The sequence below is a fragment of the Arachis stenosperma genome, chromosome 8, assembly GCF_014773155.1.
Source record: "Arachis stenosperma cultivar V10309 chromosome 8, arast.V10309.gnm1.PFL2, whole genome shotgun sequence".
Lineage (NCBI taxonomy): Eukaryota > Viridiplantae > Streptophyta > Magnoliopsida > Fabales > Fabaceae > Arachis > Arachis stenosperma.
In genome coordinates this window covers 49,843,148-49,860,935 of record NC_080384.1, presented here as the reverse complement: position 1 = coordinate 49,860,935, position 17,788 = coordinate 49,843,148, and the positions used below count along the sequence as shown (strand labels likewise).

The 17,788-nt window shown below is 27.9% G+C and overlaps 2 protein-coding genes across 2 annotated transcripts; one reads left to right on the top strand and one right to left on the bottom strand.

Moving 5' to 3' along the window:
• The first annotated feature begins 2,105 nt into the window (after positions 1 to 2,105).
• On the top strand, positions 2,106 to 12,388 carry LOC130946542 (lipase-like PAD4). The gene is made up of 4 exons (XM_057875319.1): positions 2,106 to 2,294; positions 2,435 to 2,768; positions 10,547 to 11,266; positions 11,460 to 12,388. The coding sequence occupies exons 1-4, from the start codon at positions 2,272 to 2,274 to the stop codon at positions 12,270 to 12,272; spliced, it is 1,890 nt and encodes a 629-aa protein (XP_057731302.1). The 5' UTR covers positions 2,106 to 2,271; the 3' UTR covers positions 12,273 to 12,388.
• A 123-nt stretch (positions 12,389 to 12,511) lies between these two features.
• Positions 12,512 to 16,456, bottom strand: LOC130946543 (amino-acid permease BAT1 homolog). Its single transcript, XM_057875320.1, has 7 exons — positions 15,943 to 16,456; positions 15,411 to 15,593; positions 14,840 to 14,959; positions 14,529 to 14,720; positions 13,682 to 13,987; positions 13,236 to 13,418; positions 12,512 to 13,060 (listed from the first exon to the last, which is right to left on the bottom strand). Exons 1-7 carry the CDS (start codon positions 16,033 to 16,035, stop codon positions 12,569 to 12,571), a joined length of 1,569 nt encoding a protein of 522 aa, XP_057731303.1. The 5' UTR covers positions 16,036 to 16,456; the 3' UTR covers positions 12,512 to 12,568.
• Positions 16,457 to 17,788: the final 1,332 nt, after the last annotated feature.

Sequence of the window (17,788 nt, the reverse complement as noted above, 5' to 3'; positions counted from 1 at the left end):
TATACCATTTGTTGTGCTATTCCTTTCTACAAGTCGCACTTGTCCAGCTTTAAAAATGGCCCTTTAAAGTACCCGGAACGGACCAACGCCTGTCAAGAAGAGATAACCAAACGCACCACACCTGCCAATTAAATTCACAAACAAGAAATAAATGATGGACATATCTACATCCTTATTACATAGTACACACATATTATCCTCATTATTAGCTATCCCAAGCCGACACAATCTCTCTTTTGTATTTACCCTACTTACTAAGGCAAACCAAACAAGCAGCTCCACTCTTGGAATAACTAAACCTTTCTAGATGATTTTGGTGAAGCTATAACTTGTTACGTCCTCCAAAAGCGTTTTCTCCTGCAACACCAATAAATAAAGTATCTTTTTTTCAAGCGACTATTTTTATTTCGTTTTAGTAACTGGTGCTGACAGCAAGCTACCCCATTTAGAAGGCAAGTTATGAGAAATCAAGTATCTTTTTCTGATAATTTATGTTTGGCGAAGCTAGAATCGAGTAGAATTTTGGGGATGAGGCTGGCGTCTAATTTGGACAAATACTTGGGAGTCTTTTTGCTGCAGAATTGTACTAAAAAAGAAGATTTTCAATTTATTTTTGATAAAATGACATTTCGGTTTAGTACTTCAAAGACGCAAAACTTCTCTCTTGCGAGTAGGATCACTTTGCCCAATCAATTTTAGCAACTATTCATTCCTATTTTATGTAAACTATAAGACTATCACTAAATGTGTGTGATGAGATTGAGTAAGTTTGCATGAATTTTGTGTGGGATAGCAGTAAAACTGATAATAAGATCTATTTGATAACTTGGGAGAAATTATGTTTGTCAAAAAAATTTGAGAATTTAAAATTCAAATAGACAAGAATAGTAAACAATGCTAATTTTATGAAATTTAATACAAAATAAAAATATTTTCAGTCAAGATAATCAGAAAAAATATAAATGTAGGGAATTAAGGTGGCAAATTCTCTCTGAAATTAATTAATTTAGTAAGGTATTGACATGGCAAGTTTTTGGATAAATTTGTGTTCATGTTTTTGAATATATTTACGTCTTATTTTATTACACTTTAAAATTTAGAGTGAATATCTCACGCGATTCTTGACAATTATCTCGAAAGGGTAACGAGACTTTTAAGAAAAAAAAAATACTCAATCTGACTCTTGATATTTTTTTTGGACTGATTAACCCCTGTGCAAAAAAAAAAATAACATTGACTTTTTTGGCACAGGAGCTAATCAATCCTATAAAAGTAAATTTCAGGGCTGGGTTGGGTATTTATTTTTGTCAAAGACTTCATTGTCTTTTGAAGTAATTGTCAGAGACTATTTTGAATTTTTTTCCAAAATTTAAAAGTCCAGGTTGGATTAGGCATAAATGCATGATTATACGTTGGCAATTTTTTTTTTTTTTTTTTAAGGATAGGTTCTTTGTATATACAACACCTGAAAAATTAATCAAGTACATCATACCGTCTACACTAGCCCACTTCTTACTGCGTACATCTTAGGCCCAAGCATTTTTGTCTTATGAATATGCCTAACAAGGAAAACAAAAACAACAATGACTTCACTCTTTCATTTTAACAAATTAACCTATTTCAGCAAAATTAATTCATTTTTTGAAATACAATGTTAGTTTTTTATATATAATTTTATCAATATTCTAAATATTCATAGATATAAATAATAGTTTACTTAAATAAATTACTATCTTCTACTTTTCTGCATATTTAATTATATTAGATATATTTACTATTTTATAAACGAATTCAATTTTAAAATGGTCTCTTAAATTACACTCAAATTTTATAGTAATTTGTAAACTGTCTGAGAATGTAACTTTGAAAATAAATATAAATAATTATTAAGTTTAGGACCTACTATAAGATTTAAGTGTATCTTCAAAAATCACTTTGAGATTTAGCTCTTCGTAAACACTACAGTATACACGAACTAACTATTGGAAAAATGCTTTGTATATCCCTTACCATGTAAGTAGTAGTTCAAGCTAAGGGTATCAATCATATATTGGTGTAATTAAAAAAATAAATAAATGATAAACAGTTAACAGTTGACCCTCCAAGTCAATGAATTGGGTGCATATATAAGCCACTTACGCATTCTCATTCCCATTCACATTTACGTTCACGTAATAAATTGTTCAATTCCTTCAACCCTTTAGAAATTGAAAACCAAGCTTGAAAACATTTCTTCGTTTTAGTGTTTTACACACCATATATATAAATACCATGGTTCTCGACGAAGCTTCATCGTAATTACTCACTCTTCTTCACACATTTATTAAAATTATTAATATAACTAATCATTACCTAAAACTTTTAGTTAATTATCAATCAATCATCTTATGCTTTAATTTAATTTCATGAATTGAATAATTTCTTGCCATGTCAGATTTGAAACCAGCGAGGATCTGGCCACGTGTCTCGCAACGAGTCCGATAATATCGGAGTCATGGAGGCTGTGCAGCGTGGCCAACGCCACGGCGGCACGGAGTTTCGTGGCAGAAAATGGCGGCGGCGACGGAGAAGTGGTGTACGTGGCTTTATCGGGGATTCAGATGGCGGAGGGGACGGAATCTAGCTGGAGAAGGTTGGTGGTGTTAGAGAGCATCGGAGGAGAATCGCTGTTCAGTATGCATCGGAAAAGGGAGGAGGAGGAGGTTGTTATGGTGCACGCCGCCATCTTCGATCTCTTTTCCTCTTTCTTCGTCTCTTTCCGCAACCAGGTTAGTTTATTTTCTTCTTGATTCTAATTTTTTTTATTTATTTTTGAGTTAATATTAACTAATTTATTATTTTGTTTTATTGAAAATATTGGCTTGTTCGTCTCTTTCATGTTTATTATTATTTATTCGGAGATATTTTGGTCTAATTTTGTGGTGGATGGGTGCAGTTGTTGATGGAACAAGTTTTTTGAGTTATTTGTATGCCGAGTCTTAATTTAATTTTTGGGTTTCAATTGCCTCCTTTTAATTTTTAAATTTTGTAAATATGTTTTACATTGGTATTTAGAATAATTTTTAATACAAAAATATTAATAGAATACTGATATGAATCACAAGATGTTATGTTAAAATTCGTAATAAATATAATTTTAATTTTAGTATTTAAATAACAAAAAATAACAATATTCTATTAATATTTATACGTTTAAAATTATTTCAATAACTAACTTAACTCATATTTATAAAATTTTAAAATTAATAAAATTAATTAAAATTTTAGAGATTAAATTAAAATTTAATTATAAATTTAGGTACTGTAGCAATAAAATGAATTGAGTTTATAAAATAAATATGTAAGAAGAACTCAACAGAAATTCATTTTTTTTATGAATTCGAGGAGTTTTTTTGAATTTTTAATAGAAAGAAGATTTCTAATTCTATAAATAATTTAATAGATACTTTTTTCAATGTTTTAAAAAAAGTTTATTTTAATTTTTTTAATGTTTTTTAAAAATAAACTTTATTTTTTTATTAAAAAAAGTTGTTTTTAGAAAAAAATTTCTTTTAATTTAAATTGAAAGAAAAATAAAATAAATAAAAAAATCATTTGATTTACTTTTTTTAAAATATCGCAATAGAAATAATATGAATTTTATTTAATTCTATGGTAATATATTCTTAACCCACATTATTATCTCCAAGTTTTCGATAAAAGTGTCTTCTTATTTGATGGATTAATGCAACTTTTTGCCAAACTTAGTTAGTGGCAGAGCTAATTATTTGATAGAATAATATGTTGATTGATATTTTAAATTTGATTAGTTAATCTATGGTCTATCCGGGGTTTAAGTGGAAAAGGAAAAAGGTTAAAGCGAAATAATAAAAGAGATAAGTTAACATCTGAACAGTTACACTTTGGGCTTGTTTGGGTGAGCTTCTAAGAAAAGATCTTTTTTCGAGTTATCTTTTTTTAAAAGATCTTTTAGAGAAGTAAAAGTAATTTTATATTTGGATATCTCATGTAAAAAGGTCTTTTTATCTATCAATTATATTTGAGTATAACAATATAAAAGTACTTTTTTGTTTATTTATTACATGAAAAACATCTTTTTTTTTAAGGAAAAAAAATCTTTTAAAAAAAAGATGTAAATTACAGCTTTTCAAAAAAGATCTTTTTTTTTTTTATTTTACTAGTGCTTTTACTTTTACTACTAGAAATTTGCCAAACACGTTAAAAAATAAAAAAAGATCTTTTTTCATCGAAAAAAGATCTTTTTTTTAACAAAATAATGGCGCCCAAACATGCACTTTATCACTTATTCTTTCTTATTTCTTATTCGCTTTCACAAGAATTTCCTGGTGTTGTGGCCTGTGGGTGCATTTGTCACTGTGTGAAAAGGTGATGGCAAAAGAATGAAAAGAGAGAGTACCTATTACCTAATACAGGAGCAGGAAAAAAAAAATATATTTTTTTTTTATTAATATTAGTCAATATTTTAAATTAATATTTTATTTTTATATTATTAAAATCTAAGATTTAGGATATTAAATTTAAAATGTAGTATACAAAAATTTACCAGCCAAATATTAACAAAAATAGATAAATTTTATTGGTTATATAATATTGTTCATTTGTATTTATTTGCTGAACGAGTAAATTTTATGTAGATGTTTAAATATATACGATGTCGTCGATATTATCTATATAGAACTATACACTAATATAAAGGAGATTGCTATTTTTGGTGTTCAATTCTTATTTTTCTTTTTCTTTTTCAACTTTTATCCTTATGCACAATTGCCTAAATGACTAATATTTACTAAGAGGGTAAATGTGTAAATTGAAGTTGCAATGTTAACTACCAAATTGAACGGATTTCATCTCTTTCTCTTTATCTGTGCTGTTCCTACTATTTAATTATGTATAAATACATTTTTTTAACATAGCAAAGAAATAAAATGAACAATTAATTTAGAATGAAAAGAATATTATTTAAACTAGTTTAATTTTTACTAAGCAAGTTCTTTCCCATGATTCAATGGATAAAAGAAAATCGTCCCCATTCAAAAGTAGATTATTACTGAAAAAAAATATATATGTAAATTTTCTTTTTTTATTTACACCAAAAGTAAATTCGGCATCATATTTTCACATCTTCATTTTCTTTTATTTCTACTTTTTCATGTTTTCTTTCTCTTTCCACTCTTTTATTTAATTTTCTCTGCAATAAAATTGATTAAATTCATAGTATACCTAATGTTATTGTAACTTCACAAGATTCATAAATGGTATGCAACTCCAACTCAACCAAAGCCTTTACCATAGCTAATACATGTCACCAATCATACTTTGTTCTCTTTTGAAATCAATCAAGTTTGTAAAGAAAAGGAGGATTTTTTTTTTTTAATTAAAGAAAAGGAATTTGAATTGGAGTTGAGCACCTCAAAAGCTGCTTTTTCATTATTGTGTTTAACTGTTTTATTAAAGAAATTCTCAACTTTTTCTAGGTCGTTATTAATTATTATATTCAATGTATGCTACAAAATAACAAAATAATAATGATAAAAGGCACAAAAAGATAGAACTTTGCCTTATGTCCCATTCTAGTAGATGATAAAAGCCGAAAATAATTGAAGTCTTATTTATGGATTTTTCCCGCGATATAAAGACAGAAGCAGAAGCTATCATTTTCAAAAAGGTTCACCAAACAAACCACTTAATTTCACTGAGTTCCTTAAATTGCGTAGTTAATTGTGTAACTCTTTTTTTTTTTTTTTTGGGTCCTAATTGTGTAACTCTTAACAACGAAGAGATTAGTTCGTTTACGGTTTACCAAGTGGTGTGGGTTGATTCCTCAATGCTGCTAATGGAGAGTGTTTTCTAGCTCGTTGTGTAATCTATCTATCTATTTTTACAAAATGTGAATCCTTTTCTTACAAGTGTTCATTATTATTAACATACATTTATGCTTGTTTTTATTTAAAGTCATATCAGATTCTAAAGTTTTGATGATTGCTTAGTGTAGAATTTAGTATATTTTAAATTTTTTATGAATTTTATAAGAAATTTAGCTACGTATAATGATACATAATAACTTTTTTAAAATATTTAATTAGATACAATTATATTAAAATAAAATTCGTTAACCTACTAACGCAATTAATATATTGTATAATTTTTAATTTAAATAATTATAGATTGATACAATATATAAATAATATAACTAAAATAGACTTTATATTAATTTTTAAAATATTATTTGCTCAATTATTTTATGAAAAATTTATACAACTAAAATCTCGAACATCACATGAATATAACTATATAAGTCTACTTATTTAATCATCGCAATGATGAATATTTAGTAAATGATCAAATTCGTTTTAAAAGATCATTTATTTTTTAAATTAGTTCGCAAAATTTTTTTTAATCAAATTCATCCTTCAAATATTTTATATTAGTCATATTGATTTTTCTATCACTTCCATTCCTAACAATGTCAAAATTTGCTAATGTAGTACGTTAAGGGACACATCACACACGAACCACAACATACACTTGATCGTCTTAATTAATTGTTAACATGATAATTTAATTTATGCAATTAGATTAAATAAACTTTAAATTAAGGGCACCTTAAGGTATTAAAATCTCTCCATTTGGGATTGATTTAATCTAATTTCATAAATTTATAATATTAGTATCCAATTAAGACTATCATGTATGTACTATGATATCACTTAATGTACTATATCAGCAAATTTTGATGTTATGAGTAATGAAAGCTACAAAAAAAAATTAATATAACTAATTAAAAATTTTTAAAAAATGAATTTAATTAAAAAAAATTTACAGATCAATTTAGAGAACGAATGATTTTTCAAAAACGAATTTGACTATTTATTAAAAAAGAAATTATTACTTCCAATTTGAAAATGTGGACAAACACTTGTATTTCCAAACAAATATTTGTCCCATCATCAAGTAGAAGATAATGTTACTTATAGCAAATTAGCAGTGACTGGTAGTGGAATCAATTTTCTGGGTCAAGCATAGAAAATTATGATACTTTTGGTTTGTATTTTTATTTTCAATTTTTTTTTAATTTTAAAATTTTGTAAAAATAAGAATAAAAATAAAATGTGAAAACAGAAAATAAGGACAAAAGGTGTGGTATATAGCCTTTATCAATAATTGTGTCATGTCCAAGTAGGGACAAGGACCTTTTAAGGTCTACACAGTTACAAGTAGCATTGGTATTTGTTCAATGTTTCGATAGCAAAACTCCAAATTAAACATAATTCGAATTCAATTATCAAAGATGTTAACACTTACCCCTGTGTGAAATGTGATCAAAGTCGTGCCGTATTGGTAAAATTATATCATGTCTGCCATTACCTACTTAACTTAGAGGAATGAGAAGCAAAGTAATATGAAACGTTTCTTAGTGTCAATTTTAGGAGAAACATCTTGACATTCATGAAAAGAATTGTTTCAATTACACAATTGGTGCTTCTTTAGTTGACTTCACACCATATGGAATTAAAATGATTTTTTCTTTAATTAATTTCATTATATTTGAACTTACTCTCATATAAAGAAGTGGGGACACGATAACTTTCATTTGGTCGCAATTTATTTATAATTCTTATCCTTATTATATTTTTAAGAATACCAAACAAAATTAAGTTAGGATAATCTTTTTCTAGTAAACAGAAGTTAAAGGAGATTAAAAAAAGTTAAAACACCATCAAAATCTATTTATCTATTTTTATTATATAAAAATTAATATGAAAGTCTTTGTATATTAGATTTAAGCTATCTTTATTTTTCTTAATAATGTCATGTCAATATATTTATTTATTTGACAAAATTTAAAAATCAACTAATTAAATTTTAAAAAATTAAAAATAAAAAAATCCATAACTCCCACAATTAATTAATTAAATACAATAAACATCTACGTTAAAAGTACTAAAATAATATTATTACAACAAATTTAAGTTACAAACTATTCAAATTCTATATTATTTGACATATTTATATATCAAACATAAAACTCTTATTGCTATTATTTCATTTAACAATTCGTGATTCATCTACGAAAAATATTTATACCAACAAATGAAGTGCCTATTTATTTAAAAATAATTCTTTTAAATGATTAGGTACAAAATAAAAATATTTATTATATTTTTAAAACAAATTTATGTGAAAAAAAATCTTATTACTTTTACTATTTATACTTTTTTATTATTTTATAATATTTTACATATAATTATATTTTAAGATCTTTATAATTATACTTATTTAAATATGTTATTTAAATAAAAAAATTAATTTTAATAATTTTTTAACATTATTTTGAGTTTGTATCACTTAAAACATTATTTGACAGAATGAATTATAAAAAATATTAACAGATATTTTTATTTTATGTTATTTAAATAATTTTTATTAAAAAAACTTATTCAATATATATAGGACAATTTACTATAATAAATAATATGGGATCTATTATTACCAGAATACATAAAATGAAAAATGGATACCAAAATGCTTTTTTTTCATAATCTATGTAAATCCTACAAATCTCGCGGTTTACGAATACTATAATAATATTTCATTTTATGCATTCTGGTAATAATGAATCTCATATTATTTATTATAGTAAATTGCCCATATATATATATATACACTCACACAAAAAATACATATTTTAAAAATTTTTAATTTTATTATAGATGTCATTAAAAAACTATATATATTAAGAGAAGAAAAATAAATAAATGTCAAAGAAAAATCCACAAAAAATATAAAAAATAAAGTTTTTGTGCTACAACATGAAATATTATTAATATATATTTTTACTTTATGTTATTTTAAGCATTCTTATTAAAAATAGCTTATTCAATATATTATATATACACACACAATAAATATCCTAAAAATTTTTATTTTTACTATTATAGATATCATTAAAAAAATATATACCCTGAGAGAAGAAGAATAAGTAGATGTCAAAGAAAAATTCATGAAAAATATAAAAAATAAAGTTTTCGTACTACAACATAAAAAAATATTACAAATTCAAATTATAAAAAATTTCATCAAATTCTATCAAATTATATCTATCATAAAATATTCCATCAAATTATAAATTACTAACTCAATAATTATTATAGATTCAAAATTAAATTAAAGGTTTTAGATCAAAATGCTACAATAATTTTTGTGCTATTTGATAGAGAAGTAAAAAAATTATTGAGTACAACTACCTTAACTCTAGTTACACTTCAAGATAGCAATAACACTCAAGTACCATTCCAATTGAAATATTTATACAACTTCACGTTTATATTTGAACTCAAACTAAATGATTTTAACTATGCTCTAAACAATACACTATTACTAAAGACATTTGTCCCAACAAAAAATATTAAAACTCAACTCCTATTACAACAAATAAAACAGGTAATACAACAAAAATTTTATTTATTCAAAATATCATTTATTTTGCTCATTTTATATTCTTTATTGATTATAGGAGCCAACTTTACTAACACTAATATCATCAAACCTAAATAACATAATAACCAAGAGATTAAAGAAGAAGAAAAATAAACGAATCTAAGATACATTTTTAGATGAAGAACATATATACAAAGATGAAATAGAACAAAAAAAGACTAAAAAAGATATATAAGTCAATGGTTCAAAAAAAAATATGTTTCCACAAAAACATATGATAGGAAGAAGAAAGAAACAATTCTAACAACAATTAAAAATAAAAAAAAGACAAACACCATATAAAAAGATTAAGTCCGTCAACTAAAATAAATAAAAAAAATAACAAATAAAAATATAATTCCATACAATTTTAAAATAAAAAACTTTTATATTATAAAATATTTTAAATAAAAAATACATCAAATTTAATATTAATTTATATATTTTAATTAATTTTAAATAATATAATATTTTTTAAAATATACTACATATTATTATTAATTTATAATTCCGCACATCATGAATCTCACTCTAGTTTAATTAAATATATATCATAAATAATTATAATTTTTATATTTAACACTAGATGAAAGAAACATGCGAATCGATAGACACGTGTCCATCAACAAAGCAAATTAGCAAATATTAATAGAAAAAAAATCAAAGCTTTTTCTTCATTCTCTTATTTTCTCTCTACATAAAATTCAACTATGCTAGGAGCATAAAAAAAATCAGTGAATCATATAAAATATATTTTAAAATGAATTTAATAATATATATATTTATACACATATATATAATAATTAATTTAGTAGTTAATTTTTAACGTGCTCATAGTATTATTACATAAAATAAAATTTAAAGATACATAATACAATTCTTAAAACTAATTTTTCGAGATAAATTTGTATCACTACCTATTTCTTGTAATATTATTATTATGTCAGTATATAAAAAATTTAGTTATTTATTTATTTTTACTGTTCCTCGAGTGTTCTCTGTCTTTTTTTTTAGCCAACTAAGAATTCAAAGTTAATGTTAATTTCAGATGTTGCCAATTATGAGAAACAGCAAAACCAAATCAATTGTTATTACAGGCCATTCCATAGGAGGAGCCATAGCTGCTCTATGCAGCCTTTGGCTTTTGGCATATCTCCAACACATATCTTCTTCTATCTCAGTTCTTTGCATAACTTTCGGTTCACCAATGCTTGGGAATCAGTCATTTTCCAATGCCATTCTCAAAGAAAGATGGGGTGCCAACTTCATTCACATGGTAACAAAGCATGACATCATGCCAAGGATTCTCTTTGCACCTACAATGCCTCACATTGCTCAACTCAATTCCTTGCTTCAATTTTGGCAATTTTCTATGGCTAATCCAAGCTCTCTTGGGAACCTTGCGATGCAAGTAACTGACAGGGACAAAGCTGAGTTGTTCAGCTTTGTCACGAGTTACTTGCATCATGCAGCTACCCAAGAGGGAGTCGAAGGGTTGTTTCGTCCCTTTGGGAGCTTCCTTTTTGTTTCGGACGAAGGAGCAGTGTGTGTGGAGAGTTCAGCCGCAGTTACAAAGATGATGCACTTGATGTTTGTAACAAGTTCTCCAGATTCTAGTATTGAAGATCATCTAAAGTATGGAGATTATGTCAATAAATTGTCATTGCAATTCTTGAACAAGAAAAGTTCAATGCAAGGGATTGTTCCTAATTGTAGCTATGAAGCAGGGCTTGAATTGGCACTCCACTCTTCAGGGATAACAAGACAGGTAAAAAACATTTTTTTCTCCCATTGGTAGTTTTCATTGGAAGTTTTAGAATATCAATTAGGATCAATTAAAATAAAGACGTAATCTCCTATAATAAATATTCAAATATACTAAATAATACTAATTGATTCTAATTATATTCTAACAGGAAGAAAGTGGTTTAACTGAACAATTACTTTTTTTCAACTGATAGCAACCGGCTTTCGAGCCGGCCAAGGAGTGCCTTAAGGAGGCTAGGAGAGCAGGTCCATCGCCGGCGCTGAAGGCTGCTCGGCTTGCAATTACCTTATCCAAATTTGTACCTTACAGGGCAGAAATAGAATGTTACAAAGCTTGGTGTGATCAACAGAGTGATCAAATGGGATACTATGATTTGTTCAAGAGGAGAGGCTCTTCAAAAAGGGAAATGAAGGTCAACATGAACCGTATCAAGCTTGCAAGGTTCTGGAACAATGTGGTTGACATGCTGGAGAGGAATGAGCTGCCTTATGACTTCGAGTTGCGAGCAAAATGGATCAACACTTCGCATTTTTATAAGTTGCTTGTAGAGCCATTGGACATTGCTGAGTATTATGGCAAAGGGAAGCAGAAAACAAATGGACATTACATAAAACATGGCAGGGAGAAGAGGTATGAGATTTTTGATAGGTGGTGGAAGGATAGTGTGGCTGCTAAGGAAGAAAATAGTGAGAGGAGCAAGTTTGCGAGTTTGACGCAAGATTCGTGCTTTTGGGCGAGGGTGGAGGAAGCCAGAGATTGCTTGGATAGTATTAGAAGTGAGAGTGATACAACCAAGCTTGCTTTGTTGTGGCAAAGCATTGAGAAGTTTGAGAAATACTCAATGGAACTTATTGAAAATAAGGAAGTGTCTCTTGATGTTCTTGCTAAGAATTCAAGCTATAGTATATGGTTGGAAGACTTAAGAGAATTGAGAGGATTGAAAGCTAAGGAGAAGAAGTTTTCAAACCACTTCAACCCTTTTATGGATGGGGAAGTAATTCCTTAGTACTTTTTTCTTTTTAAGGGAATAAATGACTTTAGAATTTTGTAATATATGTCTTATAAATGGATTTGTCAAGTGGAACCAATCTTTCAGATACCATAAGACTATTTTATCTATCAGATACCAATCTTCACCTTTGATCTGCACAATTCAACATTTTTTAAGTAACATGGTAGTTTTCAACAATATTGTTGACCACAGAGTAAGTACAAGTCAAAGCAGCACATTGAGGAACCAAAAGATGAATGGTAAAATTCCATCTATTATAGTATTGTTCTTCAAACTTGTGAGGAATTACATTAAACCTTACCATTTTGCATATCAATGTTCCTAACTGGTCCCTTAAACCATTTTCTTGCATCTACAACCCACCAAAGCATTATAAGGCCTAAAACTACACCCAAAGCAACTGGTGCATAATTGAAAGTATTCCAAGTTATAGGGTACAATGTTGGCAAAAGGAACACAGAACAAGTGTAACAAATCCACAGAAATGCAATCAAGCAAATTGGTCTTCCAGCTTTTCCCAAGTAAAAGGGTCCAGGCTTGAAGTTCTTTTCAGGCATAACCATTCTTGCAAATATTGGAACTGCATAGCCACCAACCCATCCGATTGTGCATATCGAAGTTATGGCAGTGAAGACTACATTGACCTTTAGGATTGGGAGGCCAAGAAGGATGCAGATTCCTGCACAGAGCCATACGGCGTTCGAGGGAACCTTGCGCTTCGGGTGTAGTTTTCGCCATAAGGACGAAAATGGAACTCCATTGTCTCTAGACAGAGCATAAACCTGAAAAATTGTTTTGAGATACACCATAATAATGGTTAGGACTATGAAGGGATAAAGTACTTCATTTTTTTCCAGAACATTATGACTCAAATCTAAAGAAGAATACAAAAAAGTTCTAATACTTGCTTCGCTTGCAATCCAAGAAATTGCTAACTAAAGGAAGTGTCATACTTACAACTCTAGCAGCACTTGTAGTGATTGAAAGTCCACCAAAAAAGAATGAACCCCAAATGATAAATAGTAGAATGATTGCTCCAATAGAATTGTGATATCTTCCATGGAATGCATCATAGAGTATTTGTGCTGGCACAAATACTCCAGCAGTCTCATTGTTTGTATCATAAAGGTAACTGAAATTCTGAAGAGAACAGAAAAGTTGCTGTTACTATCATCCTTTGTATTAAATCCTGTATGGTTTATTCTAAATCAACAAAAGATAAGACAACTTAAATTACTATCAAGTCCCTCACACAACAGGCATAACAAAATAAAGGAAGAAAGAAAAAAAAAAAGAACAAAAGCAGTGTCTCTCTCTTGTATATGTAAATAGGTCAACTAAATTATATGTTCATGATGCTTGTTACTACTAGATTGAAGTTGGGTATATATAGATAGATATACCTGAATGCTGAATGTAAGTGCAAGAATATAAGCCCAACCAAAGACTGAAATCATGCCAATGCTGCCAAGTATGGCAATAGGTCCATTCTTGTCAGCACCTTTGGTTTCTTCAGTTAAATGCGCGGCAGCATCATATCCAAAGAGGGAATACTGGCTCACAAGAAATGCAAGAATCACAGCATAAGGTTTGCTTGTAATTCCAGTTGATTCAGGTGCCAACTCCAAGTGTGTGAATACATATGAAGCAGATTGTGTAGTAAGTGATACCAGAGGTAGCATTATCACAATCACTATTCCTCCAATAAGCTGATACCAAAAATTAAAAAAAATGAAATAAATGAGTGATTTTACTCCAACATACCGAGAAAATCTGTAACTTTAATTTGTAGTACATGAAGCTTCATTTGTTTATAAAATGCAAATCTAGAAGTAGATTTAGGCTTTAATCAAATTGAGAGTGTGTGTACAACTTTTTTTTAAAAGTAGTTGTTAAGTTTTAGAACAATACTTAGAGGCAAAACAATAAGTATAAATAGAAGTAGCTCCTTATTTGTTCATTAAATAAGGAGAGACAACTAGAGAGAGAGAGAGAGTGAATAATATTAGGAAGAATCATATTACGTATATAGTAAAAATCAGTCTCCAAATCAGCTATCGTTATAAAGAATACATGTATTTATATACAAATATATAATGACTGATTTTGGTAACTGATTTTTTGTGTGTACATAATATTTTTGTACTATGAAATAGTATAATAGAAAATCCCTAATCCTATCCAGATGAGGAAACAATCATAAATGGTAAAAATAAAATGTTTAAAATATAACAAACATGCTTAAAGTACCTGCCACCATATTGAAATCATATCTATCAAGGCAATCACTTCCAATGCAAATGTGTTGAGTGCTGCCCATATGACAGTTAAGCCAATATACATACACAAGAATAACCATTTTGGAGCAAAGTACCCTCCACCTTTATTTGTTCCTGTTGAGAGTAAGATTATACTCTGCAATGTTTGTGATCCTGCATATGCCTGTTTTTCAACCATGAAAACATTCAGTTACAAATGTAAAACATTCTGTAATATTATTATATTTATATAGTCTTTGAGTAGAAACTTCAAATTTCTTCAACCAAAGTGCAATTAAATACCTGAGTTCCAATCCCAGCAATAAGTCCTATAGTCTCAAGCCAAGCACAGCACCATGAAGAAAATGGTCCCCATTTCGGACCGGCTAAATGCGCAGCCCAAAAGTACAAAGAGCCAGTTGTCTGTTGTATTGCATTTAAAGTGAAAGTTAGTTTTTGTGAACTAATTCGCAATGACAGATGCAGAAAATTTTAGAAACGAAGGCAAATATAATGCATACACTCTTGATTTCATTACAAAACATATTTAATTTGTTCAAACATAATTGATCAAGTTCCAAATTTGAAATTGGGAAAAACATGATCTTTAAGCCAATGATACCAGTAGAAACCAGATTTTATCAATCTCAAACCAACCTTAACAAACTGAGAAATTATGTATCTTCCTAATAGTTTTCTCTTAAGCATGTTTCTTGACACTAAATGAAGAAAAAAAAAATTGTCACTATTTAACATTTCAAGAAGTTGAAAGTATCTATTTTTTACTTCATTATAGGATTGTGGAATATCCAAGATGCTATATCATTCATTACAAGACAGAAATAATACCAAATTGAAGAATGAAGTTACAAACCGGGAAAGATGAACAAATCTCAGCCATTGCAATCCCAACAAACCAAGTGAAGAAAGAAACCACCACCCATCCCCATACAAGAGATGCAGGCCCTGCATATTGAAGGCTAGAACCATATAGAGGAGTGATTCCTGTGAATAGGGTCATTGTTGAAAATGATATTGCCAGTGTTTTGAACATAGTCTGCACCATAAATTGGACAACATTCAACACACTTGTTAACCTTTTTCTCTAAATCATTGAGAGTTAATATTACAATAATAAAACATCAAATGAAAAAGGAGTTCACAAATAGGGAAAATACTAAAAAGAAAAAAAAAATTCTGTATCTCAAACTACTTTTGTGATAAGATCATGTCATAATATTAAAAATTCTATCACAAAATCCTTGTTACCCCAGAATTTCATCATAAGGGCAAAAAAAGAAAATTACAAATAAAAACATCTACACATAATTCAAGCTTCTCCGAAATCTGTTCTGAGAAAAAAAAAAAGTAGGATCAAGAATATTCAAGAAGATGAAATAACTAACCATTTCTCTTCTAAGTTCTTGCTTGTAACCAAGCTCATTGAGCCTCTTCTCTGCTGCATCCATAGTTGTGTCTCCTGTGAATTCAGACCCCATTGAACCCAGGTTTCTGTATGTTGGGGGGTTTCCTTTCTGAACTCAATATGAACAAAAACAAAGGCAAAATGATCTTGCAACAGAGTTCATAAATATAAAGAATAAAAGAATAATAAAAAGAATGAAATGGGTTAGTAAATGAGGTTTGACTAGTCCCTCCACTGTTGTAGCTGAAAGTTTCAAACTTCTTTATCTTTGCTTTAAGAATTTCAAACGAAACAAACTATAGTAGTAGTTGCAATGTTTGAATTTTATCCGATATTTTCTCATGATTAGTCTCTACTCATGCATCACCGTTTACTCTCATTACACAAACACTCAGTTAATAATAAGAGAAAAAAAATCCTTTGAAACTCATGATTTTTTTTTTTTGGAGTTGATTTCAATTGGTGGGTTATTGCAACTTGCATGTGAATGCATCTGCTTAGAGCCTCAATAAATAAGGCAACTTATTATAATCGTTTTCTGTTTGAAATAGCCAACTCAGTTTCCAGTAACTTGTCGCTTTGTAACTTGACTCGTTGACTTTTCCTTTGTTGACAATTATTAATTATATGATGATGAAAATATAGAAATAGAATCCATGATTCTTACTTTGGCGTTTAAGCTAATGGGGTTCCAACACCTGTATGTGCATATTACTTCATTGTAGCCCAAAAACTGAATAAAACCTCATTATCATACATTTTATTTATCTAAAATAGTATTTGTATATCAAAATTAGTCATTAAAATTAGCTACTAATATACATAAATATATATATGATTTAATTTATTTATATTATAACATATATTTTATACTGATGGCTTATTTTTTTTTAAATAAGAGAACTCAACACAAAATGAAACAAGAACAACAACAAACAAATATAAAAAAAAAAAAGCAAAAGAAAAGTAGTTCATTAACCATTTGTTGTGCTCTTCTTTTTATAGTGTATTCCTGATTTTATACTCCTAATTACTTATTTTGATGACTAATTTTAGTATATATGTAACATAGTTATTTATTTATTTATTACATATAAATTTATATCAAAATTATTTATTAATATGTACTAAAATATATATTAAAAATAAATTAAACTATATATAAAATATATAAAAATTGATTTACTAATTATTTTTAGTGTAAATATATATATATATATATATATATATATATATATATATAAAATTAACAAGCGATAATATTAGGCCAATAAACTATATTTCAAATGGCCAATGAGTTATAGTTTAAATGGCATAGTCTTTCCATACTCAATTAAGAGGTTGCAGGTTCGAGTCTCCTATCTTTGATAAAAAAAAAACTATATTTCAATTTTCAAATGACAAAAAACAAACGATAATTTAGAAAACAAATTTTATTTTATTTTATTTTATATTTATTAATTTTAATTAATTAATGAAAATTAAAGAAAATAAAGTTTAATTATTTTTTTGTTTTTTTATGGTTATCAAATATTTGCGGTTAACAAAATGGCATGAATGCTAGCTAGGATTTGGAGATAGTAGCTGCAAAATGGAAATAGTTTAATCACAAGAAGAAACAAAATCGTTTACTTTTCTCCACGTGTGATTTTATTTGCCAGGTTTTATGTGTGAACTTAAACGTGTTTAGTAAAACTACGCCTGGAAAATTGAGCAGTTTGGAGAATTATATTTCTATTTTAATAAATATCAATTTAATTTTAATTTTATATTTCTGTATACGTTGCTCTATTAAAAAATAACTAACTAATTTTTTTATAAGAAAA

Coding starts and splice junctions, on each gene's coding strand:
- LOC130946542 (XM_057875319.1), top strand. CDS start 2,272: ATGGTTCTCGACGAAGCTTCATC. Junction 2,295..2,434: donor GTTCTCGACGAAGCTTCATC/GTAATTACTCAC, acceptor TTGCCATGTCAG/ATTTGAAACCAGCGAGGATC. Junction 2,769..10,546: donor TCGTCTCTTTCCGCAACCAG/GTTAGTTTATTT, acceptor TGTTAATTTCAG/ATGTTGCCAATTATGAGAAA.
- LOC130946543 (XM_057875320.1), bottom strand. CDS start 16,035: ATGGGGTCTGAATTCACAGGAGACACAACTATGGATGCAGCAGAGAAG. Junction 14,721..14,839: donor TTGCTGGGATTGGAACTCAG/GTATTTAATTGC, acceptor GTTGAAAAACAG/GCATATGCAGGATCACAAAC. Junction 13,988..14,528: donor TGATTTCAATATGGTGGCAG/GTACTTTAAGCA, acceptor TTTTGGTATCAG/CTTATTGGAGGAATAGTGAT.